The following is a 20000-nucleotide window of genomic DNA, read 5'->3' as shown; positions in this document are numbered from 1 at the left end:
TTCGTAACTCCAGGGAGGGCGAGTGAGGACGCGCTCCCTTCAGCTTCCTCCGCTTTATTTCTACAGTATTTGAGAGGAAGGTGGCATGAGAGTGGAGGAGGAGCTGGATGACCGCCTGGCAGTGAATCAGCTTCCGCGGGGTTCGGGGCTGCGTTTGTTCAGGAGGCGGAGCAGAGCGCCCCCTAAGCTGTGGTCACATCCGGGGAACACGGCGAGACGCAAACCCGGAAAGGTCATCGTGTAGTAGCAATACTCGATGTGTGAGTGCGTGTCAGCGGATGTTTCAGAGACATGAAGTTTTTTTCTGAGGCTTGAAAATATTCCCTGTGAAAAATACCGACACAGGACATGTTTATGAATGATAGCAAGCGATGACGTATTTTAGAGGACTTGCATGTTGCCTGGAGACGCGTTCGTGCTGACGCACACACGACGTCACCCACCACCTCCAGACCCGGCCTGACAACCGGCAGTTCCTCGGCGCCTTCAGGTTCCAGTGCATATTAAAACCCCCATTTTAATGCTGGTGTGAAGTGGGTCATCGATACGGAAGAATCACGGAAGCAGGAGAAAAAAAACGAGATTGAAATGTTACTTTCTTCCCCTGGAAGAAGGAGACAAGAGCAGAACTCAGACCAGTTGATGTCTTCATCCTGTTTCGTTTTATTTTATTTTATTTCTTGGTCAAAGCAGACGTGCGTCCCCACTGATCCTGGATCTGCTCCACCTTCCTGCTGGTAAAGGAAGGTTCTGGTGGCTGCTGTTGCAAGGATGTGCTGCTGATGGAGAATTGTTGGGTGGAGGTTCATTGAAGGAGGGAGGTGCTGGACCTGCTCTACTTGGACAGAGTCAGGACAGAACTTTGGTTGGGGTTTGGTGACACACTAATGAACCTGACCTGACTTGACCTCCCCATTCTGTTTGAGGATGTCACGGTGACATCGACATGTCCTGATGCTGATGCAGGAGCTGCAGAAGGACAAGAACTCCCAACCTGACCATAACTGATAGTACTGCAGTATCACCTCGGTGTCATCACGAGTACTAATATTAGTTGTGACAGTAATTGGTAGCAGCATCTGTAGTACAATGACATCATCTCCATCAGCAACAGGCTTGTTTACAATAAAAGACAAAAGAAAAACAAGAATATGTGTGTTTGTGGGGGGGGCTCGTCCCGGTTCTGGTTCCCTGGTCAGTGAAGGAGCCACTGGGTGGCGCTGCAGCCTCGTTTATCAACCAGTAACGGTACCAGCAGGTTGTTGTTATTCGTGTGTGTATATATATGCATATATATATATACATATATATGTGTATATATATATATACATATATACACACACACACGTATATATGTATATGTATATTTCAAATGTAAAATTCAACCATACAATTTTCATTATTTGTTTTAAAATATCTATTTTTGTTCCTTTGATGAATAATTATTACGGTATGCAGCCAGGCTCAGGGAGAAGGACGCCCCTGCCATGCCAAGTCCATCCAGGGACATGGAGGGGTGCACCTGGGACGCTGGGGACACTGCTAAGCCCTATGGAGACGTCGTGGGCTTTAATTAATGAAACGTTGATGAAGCAGGGTGCCCACCTGATGAGCCCAATGAAATACCACCCCTCCTTCCACCACTCTACTCTGACTGCTGACTCGAAGAGCGCCACCTATCCAAAGGGATTGCAACATCTCGTTCTATTTGCTTTCCAAATAAAAGTCCAAGACATTTTTGGTCATGTACTCAAAACCCTGAAAGCTTTTTAGTCATTACTTACTGAGCAAATAGATTGACAATTTCATTGCCGTTTTACTGGACGAGGGGCTTCAGCTGGACCCTAGACTCACCTGCCAAGCCGCTTGGACTGGAGGGACAAGCGGCTTCACCTTCTGTCGGTGAACAACGAGCTGAAGGCGGGGTCGAGCTGACGCGCGCTCACGACAGACCAGGCGCGTCCCCGCTCCTTGCCAGGCTGAGTCGAGGTCCCCGGGTGAGGAGGCGCCTCGTCCTGCGTCAGCATGAGCCTCCTGTGAGAGGAGTCCTGCCGGGGCTCCGCCGCTGCTTCTGTTCGTCCGTGGCGCTCCGCCGCCGTGGAACCTGTGTGCTCGTCGCCGTGAATTCAGGCGTTTTTCGGAGCCTGGTTGATGGAGCGGAGCCGCTCCGAGTAGCGTGTTGGTGGTCGCGGTCACTCAGGCTGATGGAGCCCGGGATGGAGCGGGAGTGCAGCGCGCTGGGGGGTCTCTTCCAGACCGTCATCGGAGACATGAAGGTTAGTCAATCATCCCGATCTCTTGATTCAAGACCAGATGTTGACACGGGAAACCCAGAACCGGCACCGCGCATCTGTTGATCCTGCACCACCATAAGAGGTCCGTCCTCAGGGAGTAGAACTGGCACGGGTCCGGGACCTAGGAGGGGCCGCGGGGAACTGGTTCCCCCTAAAAATTCTAACCCCCCCCCCCCACACACACACACACACACACACACACTCATGTGATCAGTTTACGGCTACAGCAAGTCTTATCCCTCAATTTAAGTTTTTGAGGCCACAGCATTTCTTAAGTCATATCCTCCAAATACTAAGTTGAGGGAACGAGTTCTGCAGCAGAGCTGCTTGTGCTCATGAGCCGGCGTCATTACAAATGTGGCAAACATCTTCTCAGACAAACTGTTGCATGTTGGGATCGCTCTCAGCAGCGGGCCATGGCTCAGTGATCGATCAGATGGCTCTGGTGATTGATCACTGATCGATTGGAGGGAAGGTAGGAAGTTCCTGGGGGTCTCAGCCTCAGAGCTGCACTCTTCCTACCTACCAGCAGGGACAGACCCACCTGTATTCACGTTTCAGCGTGAGCGTGATCACAAAGTGGGCGTGGCTAAGTTCAGGGTGTGGCTGGGAGCCGGGTGAACTGGTGTTTGTCATGTGATCTGTTGCTTGTCCATCTGTCGGTCTGATGTGGCTGTGGCGTGGCATCGTACCGGCCGGACTAGTTCCTGTTTTTATTGTGATGCCAACTATGGCAGTATTAAGTTAATTTTTTAATGTTGTTTTATCCATCCATCATCCATCCATCATCCATCCATCATCCATCCATCCATCATCCATCCATCCATTATCCATCCATCATCTATCATCCATCATCCATCCATCATCCATCCATCCATCATCCATTCATCATCTATCATCCATCCATCCACCCATCCATCCATCATCCATCCATCATCCATTCATCCATCATCCATCCATCATCCATTCATCCATCATCCATCCATCACCCATCCATCATCCATCCATCATCCATCCATCATCCATCCATCATCCATCCATCCATCATCCATCCATCATCTATCATCCATCATCCATCCATCATCCATCCATCATCCATCCATCCATCATCTATCATCCATCATTCATCCATCATCCATCCATCATCCATCCATCATCTATCATCCATCATCCATCCATCCACCCATCCATCCATCATCCATCCATCATCCATCCATCCATCATCCATCCATCATCTATCATCCATCATTCATCCATCATCCATCCATCATCCATCCATCATCTATCATCCATCATCCATCCATCCACCCATCCATCCATCATCCATCCATCATCCATTCATCCATCATCCATCCATCCATCATCCATCATCCATCCATCTACCCATACATCATCCATCCATCATCCATCCATCCTTCATCCATCATCCATTCATCATCCATCCATCATCCATTCATCCATCATCCATCCATCCATCATCCATCCATCCACCCATCCATCATCCATCCATCATCCATTCATCATCCATCCATCCATCCATCCATCATTCATCCACCCATTCATCCCTCCATCATCCATCCATCATCCATTCATCATCCATCCATCCATCCATCATTCATCCACCCATTCATCCATCCATCATCCATCCATCATTCATTCATCCATCCATCCATTATTCATCCATCCATCATTCATTCATCCATCCATCCATCATTCATCCATCATTCATCCACCCATCTATCCATCCATCATCCATCCATCCATCCATCATTCATCCCTCCATCCATCATTCATCCATCCATCATTCATTCATCCATCCATCCATCATTCATCCCTCCATCCATCATTCATTCATCCATCATTCATCCACCCATCCATCCATCATCCATCCATCCATCATTCATTCATCCACCCATCCATCCATCCATCCATCCATCCATCATCCATCCATCATTCATTCATTCATCCACACATCCATCCATCATTCATCCATCCATCCATCATTCATTCATCCACCCATCCATCCATCCATCATCCATCCATCATTCATTCATCCATCCATCCATCCATCCATCATTCATCCATCATTCATTCATCCACCCATCCATCCATCCATCCATCATCCATCCATCATTCATTCATCCATCCATCCATCCATCATTCATCCCTCCATCCATCCATCCATCATTCATTCATCCATCCATCCATCATTCATCCATCATTCATCCACCCATCTATCCATCCATCCATCCATCATTCATCCATCCATCCATCCATCCATCAATCATTCATTCATCCATCCATCCATCATTCATTCATCCACCCATCCATCCATCCATCCATCATCCATCCATCATTCATTCATTCATCCACACATCCATCCATCATTCATCCATCCATCCATCATTCATTCATCCACCCATCCATCCATCCATCCATCATCCATCCATCCATCCATCCATCATCCATCCATCATTCATTCATCCATCCATCCATCCATCCATCCATCATTCATCCATCATTCATTCATCCACCCATCCATCCATCCATCCATCATCCATCCATCATTCATTCATCCATCCATCCATCCATCATTCATCCCTCCATCCATCCATCCATCCATCCATCCATCCATCATTCATTCATCCATCCATCCATCATTCATCCATCATTCATCCACCCATCTATCCATCCATCCATCCATCATTCATCCATCCATCCATCCATCCATCAATCATTCATTCATCCATCCATCCATCCATCCATCATCCATCCATCATTCATTCATTCATCCACACATCCATCCATCATTCATTCATCCACCCATCCATCCATCCATCCATCATCCATCCATCATTCATTCATTCATCCACACATCCATCCATCATTCATCCATCCATCCATCATTCATTCATCCACCCATCCATCCATCATCCATCCATCCATCCATCCATCATCCATCCATCATTCATTCATCCATCCATCCATCCATCCATCATTCATCCATCCACTTATCCAGCCGGGGCTCCACCCACAACCTTCTCGCTGGGGGGCCACAGGGAGGACCACTGCTCCACCGGGCTGCCGTGTTGTTTTATCATTTTGTTAAATTCAAGTACTGCTGTACTTCTCTATCAACATTCTTTTATTCCCTCTGCCAAGGAGGTGTCATGGCTGAGGGCTGAATCTTAACAGAATGTTACCCTTTTTGTTCTAAACTGCTTCTCAGAAGTGGAGAGTTGTAAACTGAGGAAGGTCTCATCACTGTTTACCCCAGAAAGAGAGCCGTGCTTGTTAGCTTAGCACAATAAATGGTAGTGGGTGGGAAGTGTTAGCATAGCTCCGTCTCAACCTGCATTACCAGCCATTGTGCTAAGCTAACTAGCCCGGACCTTCAGGTCTGTCATAGCCATGTTGTACTTCCTCTGTGCTGACTGACTCTCGTTGTGAAATTCCCTTCATCATCCACTCTTCATCTTACAGGAGAAATGGAAGCAGACATGTTATTGTTGATCCTGTTCAGTGGAACGGATCTGCAGGTTCCTCACTGCTGTGAAACACGGAGGAACTGCTGGCTGCTGGCCCTCAGCGTCCAGGTGCTTCGGTGCTGCCTCATTGAAAGGCTTCAAAAACAAAGCTCCTTCATTCTTTGAGTTTGATTGAGAGTAGAACTGCACCAAGTTCTGACCCGCTCTGATAATCAGGTTCAGCGCTGCCATGTCGATTCTCATAATCTGGCAATAATCTGTTACACACAAACACACAGAAACTCTCACATCTGTGGCGACATTCCCCAGTGACCGCGCTCCGCAGGTAAAGCTACTTGATGTTAGTCCTCCGCTAACTTGAGTGCGCATCAACATTTCAGTCCTGTGACTTTTCTTGTCTTTTGAAATGTCATTGGATCAAATGGTCCAAAGCCTCGTGGTGAAACGAGTCACTTCATCGCAGCTCAACACCGTTGAACCACAGTTCTACGGCCATGACAGTGACAGAACAGATGATGTCACGTGCGCCGTTGCTACAAAAAACCTGCTCTTATTGTGTTACTGGATCAGCTGACAGGAAGCAGAGAGCACTTCAGGATGTGATGTCATCGTGTGAACGATGGCATGTGTGTGTGTGTGTCTGGGGTGTGGGGGACTATCGTCATGGCAACATCCCATACTGGACCACCTCAACCTCTTTTTAGTTTTCTGTTGTGTCTGCAGGCTGTTTGTTGGCTTCTGTGAATAGTTTTTGTTCAGCACTGCAGCTTTGTGTTTTCTGACATCAAGTGAGTTTGCTTGGTGTAAAATGTGTTTTCTCCTGCATGTCTACTTCTTGATGTACTTCATCTTGGAAGAGTATTCCTATTTAAAGAGTTTTTAGCGGCACAGAAACAGGAGGATTTGTGGACACTGATTCAGAAAGGCAGATGGATTCCTGATGGACCAAGCAGCCTGCTGCTGCTGCCGCCTCCGGTTGTTGCCACGGTGACCATTTCTATCCTCGGTGACTGATAGACGCAGCGGCCCTGCCCTTGCCTCCGTGTCTGCAGTTGACAGAGGGAGAGGACGTGGAGAGCAGGAGGCATGAGAGACGTTGTATCATCATTTATGTCACTGAACGCTGAGCAGCGCCTGTGTCTCGCGCCCGTTAACTTCTGTAATCGGATATTCAAGCATTTATAGCCCAGATGTGTAGCTGATGTCAGCCGCTCTACCTGACAAGTCCAGGTGAACACTTTAAGTTGTTTTACTGCTTCTAAATGCACACCAGAGGGCTTGAAGGCATTGTTTTTGTGAGTGTGAGGATACAGGAGGGTCTGGTCCCCCCTCCCCACAAATCTCTCCACGTCTAGAGCTCCTCTGCAGCAACTGCAGCGTTACTATGGTGACAGTAGCCAGGCAATGACGCTGCCTCACAAACAGAACAAGGCAGAACACACCCAGCTCAGCACAGTTGGGCTGCACGGCTGGGGGGGCACCTAAAAAAGGAGCTGAAGCCCGTGGGGACTGCAGAGCTGAGAAGACAAATGTCAACACCTTCACGATCAGATAGAATCACACGAAAGACTGAGCCAGTGTGCTGGGTCTGTGCTGTGTGGTTCTGTCCTGGTCCTGGGGGGGTTTGGATCCTGGCTGTAGGGGTTTAGTCTCCTCAGCCTTGAGAGGGTTAGCAAGGTCCGTCACTGATGAGGCCTCCACGTTTCCACTGCTGCCATCTTGAATCAGGTTGTATTGGGTTAGATGAACGTTTAGAGGAAGGAGATGCACTCTTCATCTCTATGACGTCGGTAATCTCTGGTATTTTCATAACCGTCTGTTGCAGTTTGTGTTACTTTATCATTTCCCTGTTAGTCCCATTTAGACCTAAAATGAACCAGAAATAAGCTGGCATTTCTGATCAACTACCTCCTAAAACCTGCTGATCTCCTGCTGCAGCGTCCACTCACACTGCCTCTGTGGCCGATGCACCAGTGGACTCAAAACTAAAGGTCTGGACCTTTGGTTTCTGCGTTCCTTCTCTTTATTTAGTTTGTTTTAAAAACCAGTGACACCCCTGAGCTGGTGTGGCTGTGGCATCAGGTGGAGTACAGGTGCTCGTCTGCAGAACAAACACATTTTACATTCAGATTTGTGGTATTTTCTCAAATCTGTGGAAAGCATAGAGTTCTCCGTCTGATCTCGAGAAGTGAGCCAAGCCTCAGATCTTTTGCTGCAGTCGAAACAAAAAGGGAACCCACCCGCCCTGAAAGCAGCAGGGGACCCCTGCTGACAGCACAAGCGCACCCCAGTTCTGGTCTTTGTTTGTTTCCCTGCATGTTTCCTGCAGTACTGCAGCGTTTGGCTGCCTGCTCTGTCTGCCTGGACCCAGTTTGTGGGCTGTATCATTTGCATGCCTGGGGGGCTTGTTTGGCTCCAACACAGGCTGGGGGGGCTGAATGGATCGCAGGTATTGATCTGGCTCCTCGAGTGTTGGCTCACTGGTGACCTGAAATTGTGTGTAAACTAGAAACTTTGCAGTGGTTGAGTGCACAGCGCATCCATGAGTGTGATGGTCAGAACCTCATCAAGATGTCTCGTCTCTCCTGTTCAGGGCAGCTATCCAGTCTGGGATGACTTCATCAGCAAAGCCAGCAAGCTACAGTCACAGCTCAGGTAACACAGAAGACACACACACACACACACACAACCGGCCTCTGGAGGTCCGGGGAGGTCACAGCGATTCACCAACACTGAGTGTTTGTGCCTGAGTGTGAGCCTTCAGTCACCAAACATTGACCAGTCTGTGTTTACTGCTCAGGAATGTCACAGAGTGCCTGGAGTGACTCAGGTGACGTCGCTGTCTTTATTCGCTAGATTGTCTGCCTGTTGTACAGCTTGTAGTGTACATCGAGGGTGATCCTGGATCAATTCAGTTCCAACATATTGAGACGTAAAACTCAGAAGAGTGAAGAGAAGCGAGTGAACCCTGCACCAGGTCTGTCGTGGCTCCGTTCCAGAGGCCAACGGTAACCTGTTATTGCCCTGTGCTGTGTCTGGCAGGACGACAGCGGTGGTGGTAGCAGCCTTCCTGGACGCCTTTCAGAAAGTGGCTGACCTGGCGACCAACAGCCGAGGTAGGACAGAAGTGTGTGTGTGTGTGTGTGTGTGTGTGTGTGTGTGTGTGCCTCATTAGAGGACCACACCCACATTGATAAGTGTCTTATGGTCCATCGTCCTCAGAGTCAGACGAGGAGATGGAGACCCTCTCCAGGGAGCTGAGGCAAGGCTAGTTAGCTTAGCGCTATGGATGTAGTGGTGGGAGGTGTCTTGTCTGGCTCTGAGGATGATGGACAGGAAGAGACTTTCCCATACAACCTGGACGTGTTCCTTGAGGGTGCACGTCAGGAGGAGCGGGTCCAGAACCTGATGATTAGAAGGCCAGATGGTTGGTGGTGTAACGTCCTGTTCTGAGGCCACTGGCACGAGGACTGGAAACTGGCCTATTTGATGATTTGATGACATCATGGCGGAGTTCATGACAACACAACAATTTGTTTCCACTCTTTCCTGATATTTCAATCTTAGGAAGATTCATCTCAGATGAAAGAAGACAGCAAATTGTCGGGGGGCCGTGGACACGAGGACGTCTGCAGTGCTTCTGTTGCTGTGGAGCCTTCAGCTCATTTCCTGTTGAGTTGAATTTTTGCTCCTTTGACAAATGATTGGAGGTGGCTGATCACCTGATAGGAACATCCATGAAGGTCACTTCCTGTATTGTTTTGATGAAGCAGGAGCCTTGATGGGGCCTCAGTTTTGTATGCATTCTCATCAGTGACTAACCCAGAGGCGCGAGAGCATCTTTCTACCTCAGCTCTCAGTGTCATTGAGTTCTGTACCTCTTTATCCATCCAGGGAGCTCCATGATGCGTGACAGGGAATTTCTGAAGTGGTGCATGTTCGTTTACAGCAGGTACAAACAAATCCATGAATGTATTTATGGATTTTTCAGATTCATCACAAACTTTAGACCACGACTTGGCATCTTCCAGAAAAGTGTTGCTGCTGGAATTCTTATGAGACTGAGCACAGATTAGCTTTGACTTTGCTTTTGGGATTTTGGACTTTGTGGATACAGCAATCAGGTCACAGTCACTGAGGCCAACTGACAACGACATCACCTTGGGACTGTCTGGCACATGTCTGAATGTGATTGAGCTCCATCTGGATGGAGAGCCTTCCTAGTAGGTATGGAAAATGTTTGACTCAGATGACAACAATGTCATAAAAAGCAATCTTTTCTTGATAGAGCAGCCTTCTTCAAACCAGTTCACATAGAAACCCAGACAGTAGATTTCTCTGTTCTCATCTGCACCTCTAGAACAGAAAGTCCCAGAACCCACTGGGACTTTCTGTTCTAGAGGTGGGTGGTCTGTAGCAACAACCAGTCAGTATTGGGAACTGTGGGGTAAACACACCTGCAGCCACAGTGCCTCAACCACATCATTCATCAAGTCAGGTCTGAATTTTACAGGTGCATGATGTTTCACCTAGATTGCCACGCCTCCTCCAAATCTACTTCTGTCTTTTCTGAACATTGAAAAACCTTCAACTGCATCACAGGGTCAGCAAGTGTACTGTCCAGATGTGTTGCAGTGGTGGCCATGACTTGAATTCCATTGTGCCTTCGTTTTGCTGACAGTTGATGTGTTTTATTCCTCAAAGTGCAGCTGTTAAATGGGCTGACACCAGAAGACCCAGTCTGGAGTAAGAGCCATCAGAAGCAGCCATCACACAAGTCAAGCACACCGGAACACTGGCCTGCTGGGTTGGGACATTAGAGCAGCCAGGGAGTGATGCTGCAGTGTCTGAACAGGTGGTTCTTGATGGATAATTTGTGGACTACCAGGGCAACGCGTCTCTTCTGGCTCCGATGTTCTTTCATGATAGAAAAAGTACTTTACACTTGTCATGTATCTCAGGAGGGAATCGCTCATTCATGCCAAAGGTGGTGCTCCTCAGCTCCTCCTGCTGATAAAACGAGCCACAATCGCACAGGGTCTGTCCTTCCTGTCCTGTCCTGTGTGTGTGTGTGTGTGTGTGTGTCCTCTGTTGGATGTAGTCCACCTTCCTGTTGCCACAATGATGTCTCTAGTTGAGAAAACATCAGTCACTGCATCTATGATTCCAGGGCTTTTGGTCACTGCTGCTCTGCAGTTGAGTTTGTGTGTGTGTGTGTGTGTGTGTGTGTGGGGGGGGGGGGTGCGCGCAGCATAGTGCCTGTTAGCACCTCGAGCAACTTTTTGGACATTTGTAAGTTGTTAAGCCACACCCACCTAAAAGGCTTCAGATTCATTGGGGTTTTTGGTCGTCCAATGAATCATTGCTGAAGGAGGCGGGGCTGAAATGACAGACACACCTTAATGTTTCACTAAAAGCTGATTAAGTGTCTGAAGAAAACCAGCTTCATAGGTGCTGGGGGAGAGGAGAAGAAGCAGATGAGAGAGGCGCAAGACGAAGATGGAGGACAGATGGTGATGGGGGGAGGGGGAGGAGGGAGGGGGGCTGTCATGTCCAGCCGGCTGCTGCTGGTGCTCATGGCAACAAGATGGAAATCACTGTAGGACTCAGCCCCAGCTACACCTCCACTATCACTGTGTTCCACTCTTCTCATCCATCCATTATTGAACGGGAGGTAAATATCTCACATTCTGATTGGTTGATGGTTGTGATACACATACAATGGCGAGCGCTTCTTTGAACCCATCGGTCGCTGGCTTCAGGTCGACTTCCCAGGAAATGCAGATGAATGATGGACTGATGGATTTCAAGGAAGACAGAGCTGCCGTCTGAGGCTCTGTGGGATCAGCGAGTGAATCCATCCTCTCGCAGCTGCTCAGGAACAAAGGAAATGTTAAGAACGAGTTAAAACAAACGGCCGTCTGCAAGAGCAACAGTTCCCTGGATGTCCTCAGACGTCCGGGTGCTTCAGATACTTCGGTCCTCTGCTCTCTACCTGACCTACCTGATATCCTGTGTGTGTTGGACCACGGTTTCCATAGTAACCTGCTGCTAGGGACGATTTGGTCCTTGATGAGCTCGTCACTTCAGCAGCACCACGTCAGTGTGTCAACACGTGGTGACTGTCAGACAGGAGGAAGAGGAGGAGGAGGAAGGAAAGGTGTCGACACAAAGGGAAGGAGGAGGGAGAGCTGCAGGAAGACGAAGTTCAGGGCTGTTGGGTTGGAAGATGAGGAAAGAGGAGAAGGGTGCATGGAGGTGTCAGAAAATGGAGAGAGAGATGAGAGGACAGAGATCCATTCCTCCATCATCCATCCATCCATCCATGATCCCTCCATCCCTCCATCTTCTCCCTCTTCTCCTGTTGAGGGTGGTGGGGGTGGAGCCTATCCCAGCAGCCTTCCCCCTGGACAGGTCACCAGTCCATGGCAGGGCCAACACATAGAGACAGACAACCATTGGCTCTCCCAGCCACGCCTACGGTCAATTTAGAGTCTGGATTAACCTGGTCCCTCTTGATGTCTTTGGACTGTGGAGGAAGCTGGAGTACCAGAGAGAACCCAGCAGGAACAGGGAGAACATGGAGACTCACCCAGAAAGACCCCGTGCTGCAGCCGGGGCTCCACCCACAACCTTCTTGCTGGGGGCCACAGTGAGGACCACTGCTCCACTGTGCAGGGACGAAGAGATGAGAGGACAAAGTTCCAATGGAGCTTTGGAGGTGCTGCGTTAAATCACTGCTCCCAGTCAGGAAAGTAGTTCCGGCTACGCGTCTGATTCTACCACTACAACGTCTCCTCATTTTAAACTGCTATTTAACAATACACCCCTTCTTATATTAATGCAGGCAGAGACAGAGCTATGCTAACACTTCCCACCCACTACCATTCATTGTGCTAAGCTAACTAGCCTTGGTTTCAGCTCCCCAGTGGAGGGGCTCTGTCTTTTGGGTCTGAGTCTGGGGACGGTGGCTAATAAAGAACTCCATCTAAAGTGAGGACCGTCCCATCAGCAGCTGTCAAAACTGTCAACACGCCACAATAGCCTTCTAAGACCAGACGCTGTTGGGGAGCTAAACGTTCCCATCATGTGGCGGTGAGCTTGTGTGTAAGCAGCTGCAACATATGGAGCTGATGTGAAGCTGCAGGATGAAATCTCCCTCTGGTCCCCCAGTTGCTGCCCCTGAGCTGATATTCACCTCCAGCTAAGACAAGACGCGACAGACTTGTTCTCATTAAAGGTACATGAACTCTGTTTATTTAAGGCTATTCTACCTTGGCGGTACTCAAAGTGCTTTACTGAGAGTTTTCACTTCCACTGATGGTGGATGCCGCCACGCAAGGCACAAACCTGCACACCGGGAGCAGGCAGGAGTTCAGTATCTTGCTCAGGGCCAACAAGGTCACGAAGAACCGTTCCAACCAGCTAAGCCTAAGAACAGGCGTCTTCCCTGGAGATCAGGTGTCCCCCAGGTCTCTGTCACACCTGCCTCCATCTGGACTCCATCTATCATATTTGATCCATTCAGAATGAGGAACTGGTATATATATATAAGGATATAAGGAGGCTGGTACACATTCCTGGGCTGTACGGCCTCGTCGACCCTGACAGAACCGTGAGGAATTCTGTTTACTCCTCCCAGCAGGATTCACTCAAACTCCCACCCCACATGGAACCCAGTCAGCAGAGAAGCTGCTGCCCTCCACCAACGTAGCCTAAGAGGCGAAAACTAAGAGGACACGTCAGAGAGTAGCTGTGCTTCTCCTGAGTGAGTGAGTTCAGGCCAGCTTTCTGCAGAGCACCACTTGGAATTAGAATCCCAGGAAACTTCCTGTGTTTATGTCAGACAGGTGGACACCCGTCATCACGGTAGGACAGTGGGTAGGGTCGCTCCCCTGGAGATTACAAATAAACCCAGATTTTCTTGAAACTTTCCTTCTTAAAATTGTCATTGCTGCCATTTTTGCAGTCACTCCAGATTCAGTTCCAGTAGATTTGGTCCTTTCACCTGTAACTCAAAGGAAAAAATAAAATCAAAATGAAATCAAAATTAAAAACAGGACATTTCCATTTCTCACACTTAATATGATGCATTTCCTGTTGACGGAGGAAGCGGGGGAGGGAGGAGAGAGCGCGAGCATTGGCACATGGCATGTATTTACATCTACGTGTATATGGCAGCTGTTGGTGTACTGCAGGTGAATCTCGATGGTGTGCTAACCCTCAAGCTGCACCGTCCCGTGCAAGGATCAATGTGACCTTCGCTATGTTGCTGATTTGCTGTAACTTTGTTTTTTTGCTGAGGTATTAAACAGATTGACGGCGGCGGAGGTGGCGTGACACACTAGAGACGCTCTAAAGTGGTGAAGTGACCTTGGAAATATGAGAGTGACGATGATGCAACCAGCAGGCAACACCGTGTCTCAGTGTGGACCACCTGATGGTTACCTCCCAGAGGGAGGGTGACGACCCCCGGTGGGCCATGACGGTACTGCAGCCAGGTCGCTGGCAGTAAGTGACAAGTTTGTAGGGACGTTTGAAACTCGTTTCTGAGGAGCTGGTAAAGTACGTGAGCGTGGCGTTCCAGAGCAGTTCCATCTGTTCACGCTTGATGCTTCATACATTCTCATGTGAATGGATTATTAATGTGATCATCACAATGAAAGCCTCACCTTTACAGTGTCATCTGGTTCATTGACTGTCCATGATGGGTGATGTTAGGGACGGAGCCCGTTTTCCCTGCTGCGTCGGCTGGTTTGTGCTGCTCAGTGTGTGTATCATATATTCCAACAGCCGTCAGTGTGCTCGGGCTACGTGGCGTGGACAGAATGTTAGGCTGGAAGTGAATAAAATCAAAATGTGGCAGATTTAAGTCACGATACCAGAGGTGTGACAGCTGGACTCCGAGGCCTCGGTTAGTCCACCTGTCGTGGTCCTGCGTCGATCCTCCACCTGAGGAGAGGTGCTGCTAGCATCAGAGCTAACGGTGGTTAGCTAGGGTCTATGACAGGCGCACTCAATACAAGAATTAAAGGGCCACAAAGAATGTTTTCAGTGAGTCGAAGGTCCGTTTATTGAGGTCGTCAGGCCACAGGATAAAACTGTAACGTTCAAACAAAATAACATGAACAAAAAACAAACTAAAGTAAAATGTCATTTCCATTTTGACATGAATAAAAATAAATAGTTGACTTAAACCAAACATCACCCCTGTCATGAATCCAACACTAACATGTCAGGAGGGGTTAAGAACACTTTTCTTTTTAAATATAAACACAAAGAACCACAAGGAAGAAGGACAAATGGATTTCTGTCCTGTGGTGGATCCTCTCAGGAATGCCACACAAGCGTCGATGCTACAATCAAACCAAACCTTCCTTTCAGTTCAACAAACTGATTAAAACTTTAAAAACTCCTCCGGCTGGACATTCAGGAAACCTCCCGCTGGCCACCCGGCCTTGACGTGCGGACCCAACCACAACACACAGGGAAGGAACAACAGTTCAGGCCACCAATCGACAATGGCCTTTTGAGGGAAACGATCTATTATTTCTTTAGTTTTTGAGTGTTGTCATAACCCGGCTCTTAGGCTATGACAACACTGGGAACAGACAAGCGGCGGACGGCAAACAAGAAAATATGTATTCATACAAAGTAATCAACTGAAGTGAAACAATACAACAGTGGAGTGTGGAAAACGAAGTGCAGGGCGTTGTGAGAGGAACCAAACAAAAGACAAACAAATCCCAGCTGCCAGCCGAGATGCAGCCATGTAGACGAGAGAACCAGGGCTGCGTCTGAATTGCCAAGTACCAGCCTACGTCCTCCTGCTACGTCCTACCGCTACAGCCTAAACACGGCGGCACCATTCAGACACCCTAGAAGATTGGTGGTGAAGCACGACCTCTGCTGGCAGAGCACAGATACCACAAATAGGTAGACGGCACCAATGAAAGCCCCACCTGCTGGCCTGACTGTGGTACTGTACTCCACTCTGAACGCACCTTTCTTTCATTCTCTATTATTAAGCACATTAATGCACCTTGGGTCATCAACAACGACTATAGATGGTCGTGTTCATCAGAATGGGAGACTGTTGGTGGAGCAAACTTGGTTTTTAGAGGACAAAGAAGAAGTCCGCGGTGCATTGTGGGCCATAGGTTGCTCCGTAGGATGCACCTGAACCGACCTACAATGTGGGCGTGTTTAGGCTGGAATTTAGGTTGAGAAGTAGGTCGCTACTCGCGCCAGTTGGGGTTTGGGACAGCCTCCGACCTGCTCTGAGACCTACCATCAGACCTGCTTGGCCATTCGGACGCAGCCCAGAACTCCCAGAACTTGGCCTATTTCACCTGGAGAGGAGCACCGGGCCCAGGTGCTCCCTATCAGTGGCCACGCCTACAAATACCTGGGAGGAGAGGCGGACAGAGAGGCTTTTCACACCAGACAATTTGCTGTACATTGGCCGGTTGTAACAGTGTCATATAATTTGGTGCTTGTATGTGAGAATTCCTGATCACAGTTTTGTTATGTGTTGTGTTTATGAGACATTTTTGTTTGATAATTTCCCGCTTCCTTAAGTTGAGGCAACTATTTACACTGATGATGATGATGTGGATGCTACCTGTAGGAGGTGAAGGGCCATGGCAGAGTTTTACCTGCTGTAGCCATCACGTTGTGTTCCCAGTCCCATCCCTGATGCTCCAGTTCCTCAAAAAATAGCTCTCCAGTAGCCTCCCATTCAGGACCGTGATGTACTGCCTGCCTCTGTGTGTGTGTGTGTGTGTGTGTGTGTGTGTGTGTGTGTGTGTGTGTGTGTGTGTGTGTGTGTCTCTTCGGCTGCTCTGGTTCTTTAGCCCAGTTCCATCAGCCTTCATGTTACAGCTGAGTTAACCTCCCAGTTAGATGGATTGAGACCAGTTTAATTTCCAGGCTCAGTTTCCAGGTCAGCTCCTGTTGACTGCAGTGGCTCCGTGTCGTGCTGCTGTGCGCCACCATCCATCGGCCCCTGAGCTCAACAGCAAGTTGTCATCATGGAAAAATCTGTCAGGATACGTGGCGCAGGCTTCAGATTAAGGTTACAAAGTGTCTGGCATAGATTTGCTGCTTCATGGAAGCTTCTGACTCCATGTTTGATCCTCATGTAACACGATGAAGCACAAACCTCCTACGTGGGAGTAAATCTTCATTTCATCATTCAGGGTTCCGTCCAGCTGACAGAAATTAGAGTATCCAGTTTGGATTGGAGCTGAAAGAGGAGGGAATCTTCACTAGATGATTACTGATGAGGCGGCCCGGTGGAGCAGTGGTCCTCACTGTGGCCCCCAGCAAGACGGTAGTGGGTGGAGCCCCGGCTGCAGCAAAGGGGGGGATGATGGAGGGATGGATGGATGGAGGGATGGAGGGAGTGATGGATGGATGGATGGAGGGAGTGACGGAGTGATGGATGGAGGGAGTGATGGATGGATGGATGGAGGGAGTGATGGAGGGATTACAGATGAAACAAGTGGTTTCCTTGGTGAGCAGGCAGCTGTCTTCATCAACCTCCATGATATCAAGGTTCTCAAATCAGCATCTGAGGAAACATCAGAGGATTTAGAATTGAAGAAGATAAGAAAAAGTCTATGTAAAAGTCCAATTGTAATGATTACGAAAAAAATCACTGAAAATGCATAAAAGGAAGCATTTGATACAATCAGTTTTAACAATTGAAATAAAACAAGCTAAATGTAGGGTGTAAGATGAATTCTTGTGGTTGAGGTGTGATTTTGGTTTGTTCTGCTGTTGTTTCCAAAAGTTTTGTCTTTAATGTTTTAAAGACATTTACCGGGGTTGAACCTGGTGACGAATGTTCTCCTGTAACTCACTGTTGTGGGTCAGTCGAGGTCAGGTCTGGTCACAGGTTAGCAAAGTAGGATCGGTCCAAGAATCGATCCCTGTGGAGCTCCAGTGGTGCACTCAAGTCTTTTCAATTTGTGTACAGCCTCTTCTTGAGGGTTGTTGATGTGCTGTTGGAGAAAAGGCACAAGGAGGTTGATGCTATTAAACTACAGAAATCTATTTGGATCACCATTCATGGTTTCAGGGGTTTTTCAGAAGCTGGTTTGCTGGTTACAGACTCTGACTTCACGGGATTTGCTGCCTTGTTTTTGTCATTCATGACAGAAAATCAAGAGATTTCAGGGTCTGAACTGCTGATCAGACAAAAGAAGTGACGCCATGTCAGCTGAGGCTGTGAGCATGTCTGTTCAGAACAAGGTTACAAGTGCTTCAAGAAACAAAAACAGAAACAAATGCATACACCAGGATATAAAAGGTTTAAAAAGAAAAAAAAATTGATAAAGAAAAAGTATAATTAACAGATTGTAAACAGTGAAAACAGGTCAGGCGATGGAGGCGCCACTGAGTTGAGCCCTCAGAGCTTCCGAGCTGCTACATGATCGTTTTTTTTTCCAAATGTTAACTCTTGAACATGAGACTCCGTGTTCTGGTGTTGGCTTGTTCAACGCCGCACATTTCATCTTGACCTTGGCCTCATCATCACTGCTTGTGGCATCCCCTCCGTTTCCTGCTGCTCTGATCTGAACTTCCTGTGAGGGACTCTGCGTCGGTGCCTCGAGGCCGTTGTGTCTGCAGCCACAGTCAGACAGAAATACTGCTCGGTCCCTCTAAACTGGGTCAGTGGGGCCTCGCTGTTGAAATGGCATACACACACACACATACACACACACACACACGCACACACTCTCTCTCTCTCTGTCTTTGACTCCACAGTTGGGTCAATCAGCCAATTTCACCATGAACAAATTGGCTGACCTGCTGACTCTCTTACGGAAGCTAACGGTGCAGAATGAAGCTTCATGGCTGTGGAAGTATTGTGTGTAGTGTGGTGTGTGTAGCAAGTTGCACAGTACTTGCACTGTCGTAGATTTAGCTTGATGTGTGAAGTACTCTTTTGCATACTGCTACTACTGAATTTGGTCAAAAGTGGAAGGAAGAGCAAAAGACTGGAGACTTCAGTTGGACTTTCAAGGAAGGGTTGTTGCGTGGCTCTGAATTCCACCACTGGTTCCCTGTGCTGGGAGCGGTTCCAAATCTCAATGTTCCACCTTTGAGGCAGGAACAGCACAACAACTCTGGTGCTGATGAGTCGATGGTTGGGAGGTGGGATCAGGCAGTAATGTACCTGCAGTCTGTTCAGGCCCAGGCTCCAACAGCAGAGTATTTCACCCCAGTGGCTGATGGGAAGGTAGCCTGCACCGCTGCAGGAGGCCAGGGTTCTCAAAGGAGGAGGAGGTGACTCGTGCTTGTTTTATATCCAGTTTGTCAGAGGGACGCACCGGGTGCCCGGTGGTTGTAGATGACATCAGTGCCAAATTTGGGCATCTTTATCTGAGAGATCTTGGCTTCACTCTTGTCCACAGGAGGGCGTGAAGGTGCGTCCTCCATCTTTACAGATGACTTCTTTTGTTATTTGTTGTTGAATCCAATGATGTCATTCGACGTCGCTGCTCCTTTAAGAAGGCTGAGGAGGCGATGGGGAGGATGTGTGAGAGAGACATGAAGACGAGGGAGAAATGTGGGGAAGGTGTCAGTGGTGCAATGCAGTGTTCAGGACCCCACCCACACACACACACACACACACACACACACACACACACACGTGAGGACCCTTCATTGATCCAGAACCATGAGGAGTCACTGAGTCAGCAAGTTCAGTCAGAGTTGAGTTCTGTTTGATTCCAGCTCCATTTTGTAGTGTTGAGCTTTGGAGTCCAGTACCTCAAGTACCAGCAGTACCTCTAGTACCAGCAGTACCTCTAGTATCCATGGACAACACAGAACCGTATGTGATATTTCATGTCCTGTTGCAGTGAAAACTAGTTTTAGTTGTAAAAGTAGTTTAACTCCCTTTGAACTGGAAGGTGTGCTGGCTCTCCATGTTTCCCCCATCCTGCCCTCACAGACTGTCCCCCTCTTCACCTGGTTGCTCTCCTGCCCAGGTGGATTTCAACAGGTCTTTGTCTTCAGCTTTAAGTGACAAGGACTCTGCAATGAAGATGGGGTTGTTTAATGAATCTTGATCTTTGCTCCACAACACCAGAATCATTCGAATCAAAGCCTTGAGAAATGAGGTTGGAATGACTTTCATCCAGTTTGACTTCCAAGTAGGAGTGTGAGTGAGTGAGTGAGTGAGTGTGAGTGAGTGTGAGTGAGT

General features: G+C 48.4%; 1 protein-coding gene across 3 annotated transcripts in view; it reads left to right on the top strand.

Moving 5' to 3' along the window:
* Positions 1-1796: 1796 nt before the first annotated feature.
* The window catches only part of LOC147240190 (protein MTSS 1-like), a 33856-nt gene continuing 15652 nt past the window's right edge, over positions 1797-20000 (top strand). For 2 of the 3 annotated variants that reach the window (XM_086193927.1, XM_086193925.1), the window contains exons 1-3: positions 1797-2276; positions 8376-8437; positions 8825-8898. In XM_086193927.1, coding sequence (XP_086050053.1) covers positions 2205-2276; positions 8376-8437; positions 8825-8898 — 208 coding nt within the window. In that variant the 5' untranslated portion in view covers positions 1797-2204. Of the gene's footprint in view, positions 2277-6939; positions 7013-8375; positions 8438-8824; positions 8899-20000 lie in introns of those variants that run through there. The other variant, XM_086193926.1, reaches the window with a different exon arrangement.

Source organism: Aulostomus chinensis, chromosome 22 (assembly GCF_037954235.1).
Source record: "Aulostomus chinensis isolate RoL2024-O1b breed Wild chromosome 22, RoL_Achi_v1.0, whole genome shotgun sequence".
Lineage (NCBI taxonomy): Eukaryota > Metazoa > Chordata > Actinopteri > Syngnathiformes > Aulostomidae > Aulostomus > Aulostomus chinensis.
Note: the sequence above shows the minus strand (reverse complement) of the source record. Positions and strands in the feature narration are given on the sequence as shown.